We start from the raw sequence: 18,285 nt of genomic DNA on the forward strand, positions 1-18,285 counted from the left end.
TTGCTCTTTTTAAAATTATTCCAAATGTCACACATTTCTTTTATCCCTTCCTCCATTCTTTACATATTACATTGGATGTTAATAACTGAGCCATATAGCAACTAATGTAATATCTCTATAGGTCCCTAAATATGCACCTCTGATATTTCAATTCCAAAGTCCATAAAATTCATTATTACTACCAATTCAAGTACCTAAGCAAAAGTGCATATTAAATTGCTCTTAGTCTGTTTTGTTACAAAGAAGTACTGGAGTCTGGGTAATTTATAAAGAAAATAAATTTATATTATTTATTTGGCTCGCGGTTTTGCAGATCGTACAAGAAGCATGGCAACAGCGCCTGCTTCAGATGAGAGCCTCAGGCTGCTTCCACTCATGAAAGAAAGCAAAGGGCAGACGGCATGTGCAGAGACCACATGGTGAGAGCAAGCCAGAGAGCAAGAGGGGGCTGGGGAGGTGCCAGGCTATTGTTAACAACCAACTCCAGTGGGAACTCACTTATTTCTTTGAGAATGATATCAAGCCATTTATGAGGGATCACCCCCCGTGATCCAAACACCTCCCTTGAAGCCCCACCTCCAATATTGGGCATCAATTTCAACAGGAGGTTTGTAGGGGTCAAACAAACCAAACAATAGCGATTGTTAGATCAAATATCAACATCTTTGCTTTTGTCTGTGTATGACAAAGAAAAATTTTAGAAGAGAAGCTCTTCTAAACTATTACTGAAATAAAAATTTGAGACTTTTATTTGACAGACCAATCACTGATAGCCATGCCATATATCAAACACTGACAAATATATATCAGACTAGAATATGAGAAATCAAATTGGGGCATGAGTAAATGCTGACAGCAAAGTTGAAGAATATTTAAAGTGGATAGTGTCACAATATCTGTATGCTTATTTCATTACATTGGCAATTATGGGTTATTGGTTAAAAGCTGGATCAAATGTTGAAATGGAGAAATAGCAATAACTGTAAGTGAATTAATAACCACTTGTTCTCAACAAAATCTTTTCAACAAGAAGATCTTGGGTAATGAATTAAATCAAATATTTAAATATCCCACTATACACGGTATGCATTCAAATGTTTCTGGCATTGACAAGAATATTAACCCTTAAAAGACAGAAAGAAACTGTGTCTTAAAATATTTTATATTTTTTATAGTGCCTTATATTTTGAATGTAAATTACTATCGAAAAAGTCAGTTGTGTATTAGCTAGTAGACGTGCTTACAGAGTTCATCACATTATTGGGGTTTCTTAAATCAGTGATTCCTAGAAGTTTTTTTCTTTCTTTCTTTCTTTCTTCTTTTCTTTTCTTTCTTTCTTTTTTTTTTTTTTTTTGAGATGGAGTCTTGCTCTGTCACCAAAACTGGAGTGTAGTGGTGCAATCTTGGCTCACTGCAACCTCCACTTCCCAGGTTCAAGTGATTTTCCTGCCTCAGCCTCCCATGTACTGGGATTACAAGCACCCATCACCACATCTGGCTAATTTTTATATTTTTAGTAGAGACAGGGTTTCACCATATTGGCCAGGCTGGTCTCGAACTCCTGACCTCAGGCGATCCGCCTGCCTCAGACTTCTAAATTTCTGGGATTACAAGCATGAACCACCATGCCCAGCCGATTCCTTGACATTTCTAAGGGTAACCCACCTCTTTCAAGGTAAAAAGTATAACTGATGAGCATTTTAGATTCAGGTTGGCAAATGAGTTTTTCTTATCTGTCAAAACCAATCAACTTTTAGTGGCAGTCTAGGGTGATATATTGAGGATGAGTGACTCAGGATCATTATGTGCAGAGGTCTACCAAGAGGGCAAACACACACACAGACACACACACACACACACACACACACACACACACACACACACACACACAATTCAGCATTTTCCAAGGATCAATACTAAGATTGATTAGCGTGATTAGCACTGAAAATCGGAGCCATTAATTAGTCCATATCATATGTGTGTATATATGCGTGTGTGTGTTCATACAGGGGAATCTTTTATTATAGTTGTTCATGGGGATAGTAAGTACTGTCTCCAGAACACTTTAATATCAACATTAAACTCTGTCATAACAGGTTCCAAAACCTTCCCAGATTCTTCTGTTATGCTATGTTACATTTGATTTTTTGAAGGATATATTGTCTGGAGCTTTTAAATCTTTTTATTACACAGAAAGTTTGTTTAAACACATTTTTGGAAGGACATTTGATCTGTCGACCTAGAGTTATTCTGTTATGCGTTCAGTATTCTGCCCTTTGTCTCTGTACTTCTACAGCACCTTCAGAATGGTATTACTCAAGAATTATATGGAAAGGTAGAACTCCTCTTCAAAGTGAGGAAAAAATGCAGAAATTAACATCGAAATTTGAAATTCAGTTTCAACTTATTGACAGATCCCTAAAATAAGAAAGAAACACTTATATTTAGAGCATACAAAATTCAACTATCACCAAAAATGTTACTTTATGGAATGAGACTACCATTTCCTGAATTAAACATGAAAACTTATTAAAATAGTTTCATTGTGCCTTTAAAAAATTGTCACACTAATTATAGGTGATGAAAGAACTTTCCATTCTGATTTATACAAGTAATATATTTAGATTCTGTAACAAATACATGTCAAAATCAGTCTTTATGCATTTATAAGATTTTTAAAAGTATGCTCAAATAATAGCAGCCTTCTTTTCCTATCTTAATCAGTGCTAATAACAATTAATATATGGTAGCTTTTGATGAATTTGTGAAGTATTTACTTTGATGATTAACTTCTGTTTAAAAATTGAGTCAAATTTTGACAATCACATATTGTGTAATAATTGACTTTTGAGTAATAAAAACAAAAAGACAAAAGAGAAACTGATAGTATAAGGCATGTCTTTACAAATTACATTTGTTCAGCATAATGAAAAAGAATAAACCAAACCTCTCTAGGCAAGAGAAAATACAGTTGGCACAATCTCCAATTTCAGTAAATGAACATATTAAGTTAAATTATGCACTTATGAGGAAAATACACACACCTATATTATTTCCTCTTCAAAGTGTAAGGGGTTGGTTTTAATATGCTATCATCTCCCTTGAGTACCTCCAACCAACAGTCTTTATTACAAAGTACAATCTTTGCATTGAAAATACATATTTGGGATTTTTTTTGTTTTAGCTCATGTCATGAAAACCAGAAGTACAAATCTCTATGGACACATTTTGCATCTAGTAACTATAATTTGATATCGCAGAAAAAATTGAATTTTTTTAAAAAAGCTCTAAATCCATAGCTTCAGAATTACCTCAAATGTACAAATACACAGATTAGAATATCCTTAAACTTGTTTTCTTAAATAGAATACAATATTTTCATATTTTATTCAAACAATTTATCAACATTAGACATACCTGGAAGACAGATTTGCTCATTCAGATAAAAAATTATAGCCAAGTTTTCTAAGCATTTAAAAAACGGTACCAGTAATTCTATTAGTTTGATTAACATTTTTGAAACTCAAAAAACTAAATAAAAGGTATTTGGGATCTTTCTTTTTTCTTTTACTTTATAAAATGCTACTGAGATATAGTTTTAAAAGCTGTATCTTAGAATGGCATCTCAAGAGAATTTATTCTACAGTTTAGTCTGCCTCTTTATTCTATAGTTATAAAATGAGTAGATCATTTTAAGTTTTCAGTTACCATGCTCCGAGAATCTTAAGAATATTATAACGACTGATACAAACATGTTTTAAACATGACATTTTAAAATAATTCAGATTTATATTTTGCAAGTCATGTATTTAAAATAGTATGTTAGCAAATATAAATCTATTAATGAAAGTGACCAAGGTTAATTGATTCTAAAAGACAATTGACAGCCAAATGGAATTAATATTTACAGAAATGGTTAACAATTAAAATTATTTAAATTGTTAAATCATTGATGACTCCACTGTTAACCTTTATTCACACCACTGCAAAACTGAGTTAAAATTTATAGCTATAAAGTAAGGGAAACTATAACTCTACTGCTAGAATTTAAACTCTATAAAAATTACCTTGATATCCAGTCTTTACACAAATATTTTCTTATTCTGAAATTTAATATCACTCTGACACTTCTTAACATATATAATGAAAACCAATACCATAATATTCCTACTACTTTTTCTTTGTCATATTGTAATACCCAAATAATTTTACTCAAAGATCCTCTTTACATATTACAAAAACAGGAAGAAACGTATATCTATTTCTTCCTGTTTTTGTAATATGTAAGCAGGATCTTTTGAAAACCCTATATCATTAATCTTATATAATCTATACCTTTGAAAAATAAGGATTTTTTTTTTCCGAACATGAGAAAAGCAATGAAAGGACAAGTAAACTGATATTTCTTGAGGAAACTTACAAGCAGAATTAGGTCATTTGCTGGTTTCCATGGTACCACACAGATCAGGGCATTTTTGTTTCACTAGATGTACCATTCATATTCAGAGATTTTTATATATACTGTACAGCATTTGAGGTGCCAGATAAAAGGTACTACCTATCCCATAATATAATAGATAGAGCTTCTTCTGGCACTCCAAGTGCCCTATATTCACATTTGATTTTTAAAGTATTTTTCTTCTAAATGTAGCTACAGTATTTTGTTTTATTTGTTTTAATACAAGTTACCAATTATCATTAATTGAGTGTTTATTAGGGGCAGTATTTTAGCAAGAAAGTGCTAATAAAATATATTAAATCCAAAAACAAAATAAATACAGGATATTGCATCTGTTAAAAGTAGACTAAAGTAATGAGGAACAAACCATGTGTAGCTTTTTACTGAGAATAGCAAAGATCTGAGGATTGGGCATAAATGAAGTGGAAAACAAGAATTCTAAAAAAATGGTTCAAAAGTTATAATGAGTGAGCAGTTGATTGGGTGAACACTCGTTTGAACATTTTCTCCTTATAATATTTCTTTCTCGAGGATTACATGAACCATTCTATCTTGGGTCTTTTAGCCTGTCTCATTTTACTCTTCCTCATCTGGACCAATGTTGCTAAAGGTAACATCATCTACATTATCAGTCATGATGGAAATTTTCTGTAACTTGTGCTGCCAAATACAGTAGCCACTATATACATGATCACTAAGCATGTGAATTATGGCTAATGCTACTGAGAAATTGAACTTTGACTCTTATTTAATCTAATTATTTTTCATTTAAATCCACATGTGACTAGTGGTTACTATACATGACAGAGCATTTCTAGACCCTACTTCTTTCTCAGCTACAACCTCATATTCAACAGCCTTCTTGATGTATCTGACGAGGTGCTCTATAGCGCTACAAAACTCCACATATCCAATGTCAAAGTCATCATCACATTCTCCAAACCAGCCCCTAATTGAATTAATAATTATGCAATAATGTCAACTTTTGAGATAGAACTACTAAAATTATCTTTGACTCTTCACTCTATTTCATGTCTCCTATAGCATACATCCTGTCCTTCAATCTTAAACCTGTCTCACAAATCTGTCTTCTGTTTTCCAAAATACGTATCATTATTTTTCACACACTCTCATCAACGACCTGATTTTTAAAGCACTGTCAAAAGAAACTCATTGACATTAAGATCAAGTTGAAATTCCTTAAATTCTTAAAATGTCACCTCTCTGGTGAATTCCTCAGATCTCCTAGTCAGAGGCTGTATTAGTCCATTGTGAGACTGCTATAAAGAACTACCTGAGACTGGGTAATTTATGAAGAAAAGAGTTTTAATTGATTCACAGTTCCACAGGCTGTACAGGAAGCATGGCTAGAAGGCCTCAGGAGACTTACAATCATGTCAGAAGGGGAAAGGGAAGCAAGTGTATCTTACCATGGGGGAGTAGGACAGAGAGAGAGAGAGAGAAGGGGGAACTGCCACACACTTTTAAACCACCAGATATTGTGAGAACTCATCCACTATCATGAGAACAATAAGGGGGAAGTCTGCCCCCATGATTCAATCACCTCCCACCACGCCGCTCCTGCAACACCTAGGAATTAAAATTTGACATGAGATTTGGGTGGGGACACAGACCCAAACCATATTGGAGGCAAAAGCTCCATCTTCTTTCCTCCCATATTTTGTCCACATTACTATCATCTCTTTTAGTATGATATAATTAATTAAAATGATTTATTTACCTTGTTTATTCTCTTAGATCTCTCCTGTGTAGTAACCATTTGGGTATTCCAAGTGTCTTGCTGAATGTTGGGACTATAGTAGATTATTAGAATGTATAGATAGCTAAGAATAATTTAGGATCTAAATGTTGAAACTTTAGAAACATAACTAGAAAATTCCTAGATGTGGAAGGAGAAATAAGCCTACTTTAAAACGTGAAATATGGCCATTTTTATTCACTTATTAAAGGATTAAGCACCTAGGATTTACATTGGCATTTAATTCATGTTTAGGTTTAGTCAATGAAGGAATTAGTTCAGTTTCTATGATAATTTTAATGTAATTATAGGAGATAAGAAAAACATCTTCAACACTGATGCAGCATGTGTTACCCTTCAGCAACTTTATACTGTACCACCGGACTGTCATTGAAGCCATGATGAATTACACCTATTGGCATCAACATTGAGCCTCATTCATTACTTTCTTGTGTTTCATGCTCTATATCAAAAAGACAAATGCCAAGAGAAATTCAAACTTTGTTAAAAAAAAAAAAAAAAGAACTACAGGAAAACAGTGAACAGCTACTTTCAAAGACTCACAGTTCACATCCCATGTATGAGTATGGTTTATTTATTTTATTGTTTAATGTATGTCACTTGGGAGATAAATACTCTAAATGCCCTAACCAAACCACTATGAGATCTGTTCATGTCACAGAATTGCACTTCTACCTCATAAATTTATACAAATGATACAATACAATAAAATATTGCTTAAATTCAGCAAAACCCTATTTACAAATTATTAACTTCCTGATATGTAGAAATTAAAATTTAATTTGGCATGAAATCATACTTGTAATCTATAGTAAAGTCTAGAAGAAAAAGAGTTACTCATTGGAAGTGGATAATAGCTGTATTACATGTTTATATTTGCATTAGATTTGCTTATGTTTATTTTTAATTAATTAGGTAATATAAAATATGTGATTGTGCTATGATGCTATATCAAATACAAACTTTTATTGGGAGAAATAAAAAGTATCTTCAGAATTTCAATTACTTCTAGTTTCTTGAAAATGCTTTAATATTGGCATAATACTAGTAATAATTGCGCTTCATAATTTTACCAAATGTTTTTCATATTTTTGTGAAAATTGATTTTGTCATAATTGATAACTGAGAATGTATACCTAGATGGGTTTTTAAATTTCAAAACTGAGTGTTATTTATATATCACACTATTATTCAGAATAGACGCATACTATACCTGTGATATGTTGTGATATCTTGATAAAAATATCATTTATCCTTAGTGAAAAAAGTACTCTAAGGCCTCAACTCTTCATAAATTAAAATTTATATTCTATTTGTACACACTAACTTAGTGTACTCTTAGCATTTAAATTCAGTATGGTTATGTTTTTATATCTATATTATTCATATATATATAATAGTAAAAACAAAATTCAGAAAATGCAGATAAGGGCCTACTTGAAAGATTTTAATACTAGTTTTTTTTAATGAGTTAATAGTAATACTGAATTAAATACACACATTGTTTCTAGAGAAAATGTATTCATCATCTATTTCAACCTCAGAATCCTAGTGAGGAAGGGCATTATGAGTGTACTCCTTTTTGTCTTAGAAAATAAAACAAAGTTCTCCTAAATAGAATAACAATTTTGTAGCTAAGATAAAACTAAAACCACGCTCCATATTTCCTACTTAGGTACTCTATTCAACCCCTCTATATATTTCATTTTGCTGTTGATAAAACTTGACATTAAAATGAAGTATCTATTAAGTACTTCATGTTATGGTTTCTCAGTTCTGCTATTGGTGAAATAAGACTGAACTTGTGAAGCACAATTTTATTCCTTGACCAATGTTTCCAACATGAGTGCAAGTAGACATGATGAATGAGGAAACAGAATCAACACTGGGTAAGTTATATGTCATCATAAAAAAAACTCATGGAACTCTTGCTTCTGAACTTAAGCAGGTTTTATCTTCTCTTGGACATATAATTCTTTCCAACATCCACTTAATGGGTTATTAACTATCTGTTCACACATAAAACATATTTGAAAACACACGTAAAATATATTCCAATATCTGTGAACAAATTTATCAACTTCTCTCTAATGGTCTCTAACTTTCTGTCTGTTTCACACTAATTAAAAAAGAACAATTGCATATGTTCGGGATGTGTTCTGTTCCCGTGTACTCCATTTCTGACCAATTCTTGCTTCCCAACATGTTCTCAGGAGTTGAAATTCTTTAGTGTGGCCAAGACGTCAGGCACTGAGGATCAGTATATGTCTATACCTCTGAAATGAAAAGCCTAGCATTTTCTCTGGCTGAGGATTTCTCATGCTAGATACCATCATTTCATTGTATGTCTCCTGTCAACATTGCCTCAAATTATCCCTTCCACAAAAATCCTTGATTGTACTGATCCACACAAAAGCAGAAAAAAAATGGAGAAAATATTACTATTTCATTGTCCTAAAATTTAATGCTTTTAATGCTTTGCTTAAAAATAAGTGTAGACTCTGAGTGTCTAGAGTATGTGAACAAATATATATATATATATTTTCATTGTATTTGAATTCATGTAAATATATATTCCTATATATGTATAGGAATGTATATGAATTCATAAAAATATATATCCATTCGTGAATGTTTATGTGTGTCTGTATATATACATATGTATATAAAATCTCCAAGTATTAGAAATATATCATATATGTTTATGAATATATATGAATTCACTAAACTATATATTCATTAATACATGTTTATATATGTGTATATGTGTGTGTATATATGTGTGTGTGTGTGTGTATATATATATATATATATATAAAATCTCCAAATATTAGAAATACAGTTAAGATTTTGAATACTAAGGAGGTGTTTTGGGGGCACTTCTATCCTGCTACATACAAAAAAAAAATATGATCAAAGGAGGGAGATAATAAAAACTAAATGAAGAACTGGGATAGGCTTCCTGTTAGGTGATTTTGCCAAACATAATAAATGTATAGCTAAGGTTTAGATATTTTGAGCTTAGAATAATTTTAAGTAAAATGTAACTCGAACTCCTCTCATTTTAAAGGTTTGGAAAAAAATAAATTCACACGGCTTTTCAGAGTCAAAGACAGACACAGGCTTTAGTCTTTGTATTCCGAGCTCATTCTATTGATGCTCACTCCGTTTGCTTTACCATATTTCCTCTTTTTAAAAGAAAAAAACAGCTACATAAAGTTTCACTAAAATTTAAGAATGATTCAATCTTTCAAGAAAGCATATATATATAAATAATCCATACATAAATATAAAAATATAAATAATCCATATATATAGAGAGAGATTATTTTAATGGTACTAAAATGTCAGTATTCTCTACAAAGGCTATTCCCAAAAGGCAGGTGATGATAGGTTAAATAAATAATTGGTAAATGTAAAAATCCATATGACGCCATGTGATGTCAGGAACATTAAACTTATTTGCTCCATACTGTGAATTTTAATTTTCTTTATATAATTCACTCACTGCTATAAAAATACGGACATTTCACAACTTATGATGGGGTTATGTCCATGAAAATATATGTTGAAAATGAATTTATTACAACTAACCTACTGAACATTGTATCTTTGCTTAGCCTATCTTAAATATACTCAGACATTTATATTAGCCTACAATTGGACAAAATTTAACACAAAGCATATTTTATAGAGAAAAGTCTTGAACATCTCATGTAATTTATCGAATACGGCACTGAAAGTGAAGAACGAAATGGTTGTACGGGTACTTGATGTAGTATTTCTACTAAATGCGTAGTGCTTTTGAACCACCATAAAGTCAAAAAATAGAAAGTTGAGCCATTACAAGTTGGGGGACATCTGTATGTTAAAAATATAAGTATGATTGCCATACAGTAAAAGACTTTCTTATTATAAATGCAGTCTTTTTCATTTTAAAAAGTAGCCTTTTTTTCTGCAACTAAAAAGTATCATAAAAAGTACCTTAACTATTTAAACAAGCTATTGAAGACAGAAAAATGCAAAGGTCCACTTTGTATTTCCCCATAATCTAAAGTAATTTCTCTTGATTGGTTATGTTCCTTTACTCCATCTACCAATAAAGAAGAACAAATATTTCCCACCTATTTATGAATGCATTTCTCCCCTACCTTAGTAATGGTTTCATGAAGGTCGAAAGATGGATCCATTTCTTCAATTTTTGTTGCTCGTGTAGAAAAAAGGGCCTCGTAGAGAAAACTTGGACCCTGCAGCAAATCAAAAAAGAAACATTTAAAACTCTTCATCGATTTTGTTTTTCAAGTGTTTATTGGATTTTCTTTAAAGATTAAAAAGGACTCTAAATTGTCTTAAGGTTTCTGTTGATTGCTGGATTTCATTCTCCTGATCTAATTACCCATCACAGAATATTTATACATTAAAATGAGTAGAATTCTATAAGTCTTGACAACACGTGTATTTACCAAAAAATATTTTCTTGCCAAAAAAAATTTAAAAAGTTGACATTCTCTCTACCTTTTTTTTCAAATGCAGACTTATTGGTAATATCTTGACTATAAAATCCATTTCTGAAATCCCATCTCTATTTTATATATTGTATGTTTTACAACTGGAGGAATGGAATGCTTTTCCTAAACATGATTACCTAGAAATGCCAAGGCAGAGAGTGCATGATATTTTAGATACTGTCAAATGAACTTCAAAACAATAGTAATATATATTTTTGGTAGAACTGCCACATGGCTTCATATGTTGCCAACGAAGTGGTAATACACTGTATCAACTCTAGAGTTAAGATGGTTGAAACTCATCAGAGACGCTCTAATTCATTTTGTACTTGCAAATGGAGCCAAGTTTCAGAATGCAAGAAGACATGGGATGCTGATAATGTTACTATCTAAAATAATATTGCTGGAGTTACCAACATTATCAGGGTGATACAAAATGATTATTGTTCACAATATAAATACAACTCTCTTTCTTTGAAAACCTGAAGAAACCAGATTATTTGTGTAGAAAACAGAAGACTTTGGATACAATATATGTGTATGAATAGACAGATAGATCACAGATAGATAAATAGAAAACATAGATAGATAGATAAGATAGATAAATAGAAAGATGATAGAAAGATGGACAAATAGATAGATAGACAATTTTCTGAAGAGTTTCATAAGGAAGACAGATTTAACCCAATGTATGCCAACAATGTTTGCAACAGGGCAAGAAGGTTAAGCTGAATTTTTTAGAACTAGTATAGCAATCCAACAGCATTACAGAGTACCGTGGCATATATCAATGATGGAAGAGAAAGGTAAAATGATGTAGTTCACAGGCTTTGAAGTTACACAGATAAAGATTGAAACCAACATAATTCCATTTCCCTATATATGAAACAATTCTGTGACAAGGTAATTCACTGCTTATTTTTTAACAATACTGAGATCAAGAAAAGCAACCTAACTTCTTTCTCCAACACATACTCAAATTTTGGATAAGATTATGAATCAACCAAGCAGCATATGTATCAAGACTTGTTCATCAAAACATGCTTTGTGTTCCTCTTCTCATTGTGTCCACCAATCTCAAACTAATTTGTTAGAAACTTTGCCCAGTTCCAACTAGTATTCCACTTTGTAAGACTCACCAAAAAACTCATACAGCTTAGGCTTAAAATATCATAAATGTTCTTTCTTAATTTCCTCATTTTGAGGACCTGGTAAAACTCAGGGTTATGAGTTGAATTGTCTCCTTCAAAAAATGAGTTAGGTTATTATCAAATGTACATAACATAATTAAGTACTGGGGATTAGAACTTCACAAATATGTTTAAATCCTAACCCTCAGTACTTCAGAATGTGACCTTATTCAGAAATGGGTCATTGCAGACGTAACTAGTCAAGTTACAACAAGATCATACTGTAGTAGCATGGGTCTCTAAACCAATCTGACTGGTGTCCTTGCAAAAAGGGGAGACAGACATGCACACAGGGAGAACACCGTGGGAACATGAAGTCAGAGATCTGGGTCTTGGGTCTGCAAGCCAAGGAACACCAAAGACTGGGAATAAATCACCAGAATCTAGGCAAGAGACATGGAATAGATTCTCTCTCACAGCCCTTAGAAGGAACCCACTCTGAGAAAACCTGGAAAAATGAGACAATGAACAAATAAAACAACTTTACTGTTGTTTAATTTACCCAGTTTGTGGTGTTTTGTTACAGTAGCCCTAACAAACGAATGCCCTCTGTTAAGTTGACATTCTCCCTTAATGCAATAAGCCTACTAAACTTAATTTTGGTTATCAATAAGGATTTTGGGATATTTTAGGCAGTCAACATAGACATAGATTAAAATTTTAGTTTTATTACTAAACAATCTGAAGTCTTGTACTCGCCAAAGGAATAGTTACCTTATCTAAGAACTCTGGGTAATAATGTATGCTTCCCAGTGATTATGTAAATTGTCCAATGCCTGTCACACAGGAGACATTATGTTAATGGAATTGTTAGTGTTGCTAAAAAATAAATATCATGGTGATGCTGTGGCAGTCGTATTGATGATGGTAACTAATATGGTTTGGTTGCGTCCCCACCCAAATCTCACCTTGAATTGTACCACCCATAATCCCTACATATTGTGGGAGGGAAAAGGTGGTGATAATTGAATAATGGGGGCAATTTCCCCCATCCTGTTCTTATGAGAGTGAGTTAGTTCTCATGAGATCTAATGGTTTTATAAGCGGCTTCCTCCTTCACTGGGCACTCACGCTTCTTCTCCCTGCTGCCATGTGAAGAAGGACATGTTTGATTCGCTTTCTGAAGTGATTATAAGTTTGCTGGGGCCTCCTCAGCCATGCAGAACTGTGAGTCAATTAAACCTTTCTCATTTATAAATTACCCAATCTCGGGCATGTCTTCATAGCAGCATGAGAACAGACTAATACAGTAGTGTAAGCAACAAAGACTTGTCAAGGATATTATATAGAAAGTGTCTGATTATGGCAGAATATTGAACTAAAGGAAATCCATGATCCTATGAGAAACAGTATGCAGTTTGCATTTAGATATTTTCTTTTTCAAATAGAGATAACTTTGAATATACTTTATTGAAAGTTTGCCATGAACAATTTATTGCATTCATTTTCATTTAATGATTAATAATTGAAATCCTTAAAAATTTGCCTCATAAGTAGTTTTAAATAAATTTCATAAGTAGTTTTGTCTTACTAGTTTATCAGGAGAAATAAAACTTCATAAATAGTGCAGAGATAAAGTATCAGCAAGCCTCAAATTGAAGGATCCCATAAAGATATATGTTGGGAGTTATAATTGACAACATTTTTATTGAACTTTCAATTATTCAGTGGGAGGACATATTAATTTAAATTATGAATATATTCCTTATTGTCCAATGTAATCCCTTTCTTTCTTTTGCTCCTTCACTTATCTCTTGACATACCATTCTTTGTTGTTAGTGCCTCATTTATTTTATCATTAAAAAATACTCAGCTAACATACTGTATGCCAGGTGTTCCACTACACGTAGTACCTGGTCCTTAATCTCACAGAGTTTAATCTAATGGGATTTGGACACGTAAAAACCAAATATCGCTTCATTTCAAAATATTAAGACAACATACCACTTTTTCATATACACATGAATATAACAATTATGTTTAACAAACATGTATTTATACAGCTAAATGTAAAAAATAAAGAAAAGATTACAAATAAGAATATGTGCTTTATGAAAGTCTTCTGTTGCTATTATATTGACAATAAATCATGGCTGTTCAAAAATATTTTTCATCTGTAGATGGACAAAGGAAAGTAAAGCAATATATAACAATTTAGAAAGTGCTTTTGTTTAGAAAAATTTATTGATATATCAAAATGAAGCAATGTTTAAGTAAATCAAGATATGGAAACCTGAATGCTGAATGTCTGCCACTTGAAGATCATAGTAAGAATGTTACAGAAAAACGGATATTGATAATAGAAGTGTATCAAGGATACGGTGTAAAAATCAATTTTGCCATCCACAGTCCCTAACTTATTTGTCATTTGTGTAACTTTTAACAATATCTAGCACACTTTATGTTTCAACTCTTTTGTCTGAACTCCATGGTTTGACTTTCCTCGTGTTTAATTTATATATTACTCTCTACCTGTAACTTGATTTTATTTTATTCTTTGGAACTTCATGTTGCTTCTAGGCATCCTACCCTCAACCATCTCATTTTCACGGGCTCTGTAGGCAGATTTACCTGCTTTTCTAGCTTTACCTACCAACTTCAGATCCATAGCGCCCCACCACTATCTCTTATCCTGATCTCTGTTTACAAGTGGTCATTTCTGTTTGTCTAGGAGACTCTTCAGACACATCAACTTGTTACGTTCCATTCTTGTTTGATAGAATAAATAGATTGATATTTAATTAATTTAGAAATTATAGAAATGTGAGAGTTTAGGGCAGAAACTCTTAAATACTTGAGGTGAGATGTTTGTGGGACATTCAAAAAAATCATCTAGATAGTGTGTGACTATATTGGTCTGAAGTTCAAGACCAAATTCTGAACCGGAGATATAACAATAATTTGAGAAACATACATGGTAGTTAAAATGTAATGTGAAACACATGTAGACTCAGAGGTATACTGAGTGTAGAACAGATCTCTGAGTGGTAAGATATCTGAGTGGCACCAATACTTAAGAGGTGGGAAGATAAAAGCAAAACTCATGAAGATGTTATAGATGGAATTATCAGAAAAGTGTATGGAGAAGCATGTAACTGTTATTCCATGGGAGTCAAAAAGTAGAGAATGGGAATAAATAATCAATACAGAAAAGAAAGCAAAGAAATACAATTAAATTAAGATGAAAATTATCCCTTAGAGGGGGCATTTCAGAGATCCCTGGTTTCTTTTGTCAGAGAAGATTCTCTGGAGTTGCAAGAACAGGATACAGAATAAAATCAGGTGAGGAGTAAATATGAGAAGTGAGACATTAACTATGAACTACATTATTCCTTCTAGAAATTAAGATTATCTTGAAAAGTTAAAAAAATATATTACTAGCTAAAGAAAGTTAAAGAATCAACAAAAAAGTGTATTCACTGTGTTTAAAATGACATGGCTTTTTTTTTTTTTTTTTTTTTTTTTGAGACAGAGTCTCACTCTGCTGCCCAGGCTGGAGTGCAGTGGCTCCATCTCAGCTCACTGCAGGCTCCGCCTCCCAGGTTCACACCATTCTCCTGCCTCAGCCTCCTGAGTACCTGGGACTACAGGTGCCTGCTACAACACCTGGCTAACTTTTTTGTATTTTTATTAGAGACAGAGTTTCACTGTATTAGCCAGGATGGTCTCAATCTCCTGACCTCGTGATCCTCCTGCCTCGGCCTCCCAAAGTTCTGGGATTACAGGCGTGAGCCACTGCGCCCAGCCAACGTGGACATATTTTTAATGCTAGAGAAAGTACCCAGAAGAGAAAAGATTTTAAAAATACAAAAAAAAAAAAAAAAAAAAAAAAAAAAAAAAAAAAAAAAAAAAGATGTGGAATAAATTATTGGGTCATAGTCTTCAGGAAAAGGAATTCAAAGTTCAATAAAGTTACCCAGAAAAACCATTGTAAGTAGATGAACCAGTAGAAACAAAGATGTTGAAATGAGGGTGGGACGTAAATATGGTGAAATTCAGTGTTAGCACATACATGGAGGAGAAGAAAAAATTCCAGGGTCATGTTTAATTCAGTTCTAGACTACGGTGAGTTAACTAAACTTCAACTCACCACCACACCAAAATGAACCCTTTTGCATGTTTTTCAGAAAAATAATTTAAAACATTTTGTCACATAGGGTTAGTAGCAATTAAACTGAACAAAATCAATGCCTTCTCTTTAGTTGGCACTCAAAGATGCATGGTCTGGGATGATTAGAATTACTATAGTGCTTTCCATGTATCAGCACCGGGATAAGTGCTCTCCATATGTCACCTAGTTTAATCAACAGAAAAACCTATCAGGCAGAAACTATTATTACTCCCTCTTTACAAATGAGAACCAATGAGTTCCAGTGCTAACCCAAGGTCATACCATGAATAAATGGTAGACCTAGGGTTCAAACCCAGGTTTATTCGAGTCTACAGCCCACACTTTCATTCCTGTATCATGAAACCTCTCTATGAACAAAGTTATTAACATCCCAAGATTCTGTGTGTTTATGTTAACAAGGATCATTTCCCCAACTTTTGTTCCAATTTCCTGCAAGCACTCATCTACTCTCCATATGCAGCAAAAACATTATGCACAGTTTAAATGATATCATCAAAAACTCCTTGCTTAGACTAAATAAAATTAAATCTAAAAAGTCCCATGTGCATCTCTCGCATTGCGATATTCTCTTTTCTGCAATCAGAAGGCATACACATCAATACTTAAATTTAACTTAATATATGAAATTAAAACATTGCAAACAAGCTTTGAATGGCACTGACATTCATAATATGCTGGACTGAGGAAAAAGATAATAACACCCATAAGTTTTGAAACATGACATTCTCATCACTATTCAAAGTAACATAGATCTGAGGTAATGTGGAGTTTAAACAGAAGTGTAACCATCCAAGGGTCAAATGTGGAACAATATTAGCACATTGTTTTCTGGATACAATCAGTTTCATATTACACTTTTCAGATCCTAGGAAAGTTTATAGCATTAGCTTTATTCAAAATATTCGAGGCACTTCTGTACTTCTATTGCTATTGATTTAGTATCCTTATCTTAGACTTGGAAGAGATATTAGAAATGTTAATTCTACCCAAATATACAAAGTAAAACATGAAAAAAATCAGGTGATTAATTCTACAGTGTCACAAAACAGTTGTTAGAAACTCAATGTTAGAAATCAACTCTGTGTGTCAGTGTATACATATATGTGTCCGGAATTCTTAAACATTTTGTTATTTCTTGTAAAGTACTTTTGAGGTGGGGGTAATTAATTGTAATGCAAATCTTAAAAATGTGAATCATTTCAATTAATCCAGATATGTTTTCAGTCTTAAAGTTCTTATATGCCAATAAAGTACATCCATTGGGGGCAGTATTCATATTTTAGGCTTTCTTCAAGCTAATCTCTGATGTATTTAGCCTAAATCACTGAATGTGTGCTTATCCTATCTATTATACATACCATGTATTATTAGCAAGTAATTTACGTTTATGTAATTTTTTGTTACATCGCACTTTCTAGTCAGTTCAGGAGGCTGGGAAAGCTAAAGGACAACTACAAAGAAATAATAAAAGGTTCACTTAGCAGAGTATTTCACAAATGAAGTCATCTTATAACGAATGCCTTTAATTAATATTTTGAAGGTAAATAATTGAGTGAATAGATATGGCCAAGCTCTTAAACTTTCTTAATAAATACTAAACATCCCATGCAGTAAAGTAAGTGATTAGTGTTTGTTAATGCTTCCAAATCTGTGCTGTCATTCTAAAAAGAAGAACCCATTTTGGAATGTCTGGCATCAAGATCAGGAAAATGAGGAGGAACTCTGGAAAGGTTGGTTGTATTAATAAGCTGACTTAAAAAAAGACTGTGATCACATACAAGATCGTATTTATCAGCCCCGCAAATTCTAAGATCTCATAGCACTAACTGTAAAGTGTTTATTATTAACTCTACTTATGAGTCACAGAGAGATCTCTTTTTACATCCTCTCCCTTTAACTTCCTTGAGAATTTGGTTTTGTTTTTGTTTGTTTACTTCCAGCAAAAGAAGAGAAAGAGGCAAACAACTTGTTTGCAGGTAACACTGTGCAAGTGACCAATGCAGCATGATTTCATATCAGGAAAGAAAAAAATAATAATAATCTTTGTGTTTTTTTTTTTTTTTTCATTTACACCCAAAGAGAGTTTTCTGAAGCCTAGATACCCTTCAGCTTATGCCTCATAAACAAACAAACAAACAAACAACAAACAAAAAACCCAAAAAACAAAAACAAACCAACAGCTATGAGCTAGAAAGATGTTTGAGAACTCAGGAGCA

General features: G+C 32.6%; 1 protein-coding gene across 1 annotated transcript in view; it reads right to left on the reverse strand.

The window, feature by feature from the left end:
• NAALADL2 (N-acetylated alpha-linked acidic dipeptidase like 2) overlaps positions 1 to 18,285 on the reverse strand; it is a 977,694-nt gene that overhangs the window by 173,083 nt on the left and 786,326 nt on the right. Inside the window, exon 11 of the mRNA XM_030931975.1 lies at positions 10,391 to 10,486. Coding sequence (XP_030787835.1) covers positions 10,391 to 10,486 — 96 coding nt within the window. The remainder of the gene's footprint in view (positions 1 to 10,390; positions 10,487 to 18,285) is intronic.

Source organism: Rhinopithecus roxellana, chromosome 1 (assembly GCF_007565055.1).
Source record: "Rhinopithecus roxellana isolate Shanxi Qingling chromosome 1, ASM756505v1, whole genome shotgun sequence".
Taxonomy (NCBI): Eukaryota; Metazoa; Chordata; class Mammalia; order Primates; family Cercopithecidae; genus Rhinopithecus; species Rhinopithecus roxellana.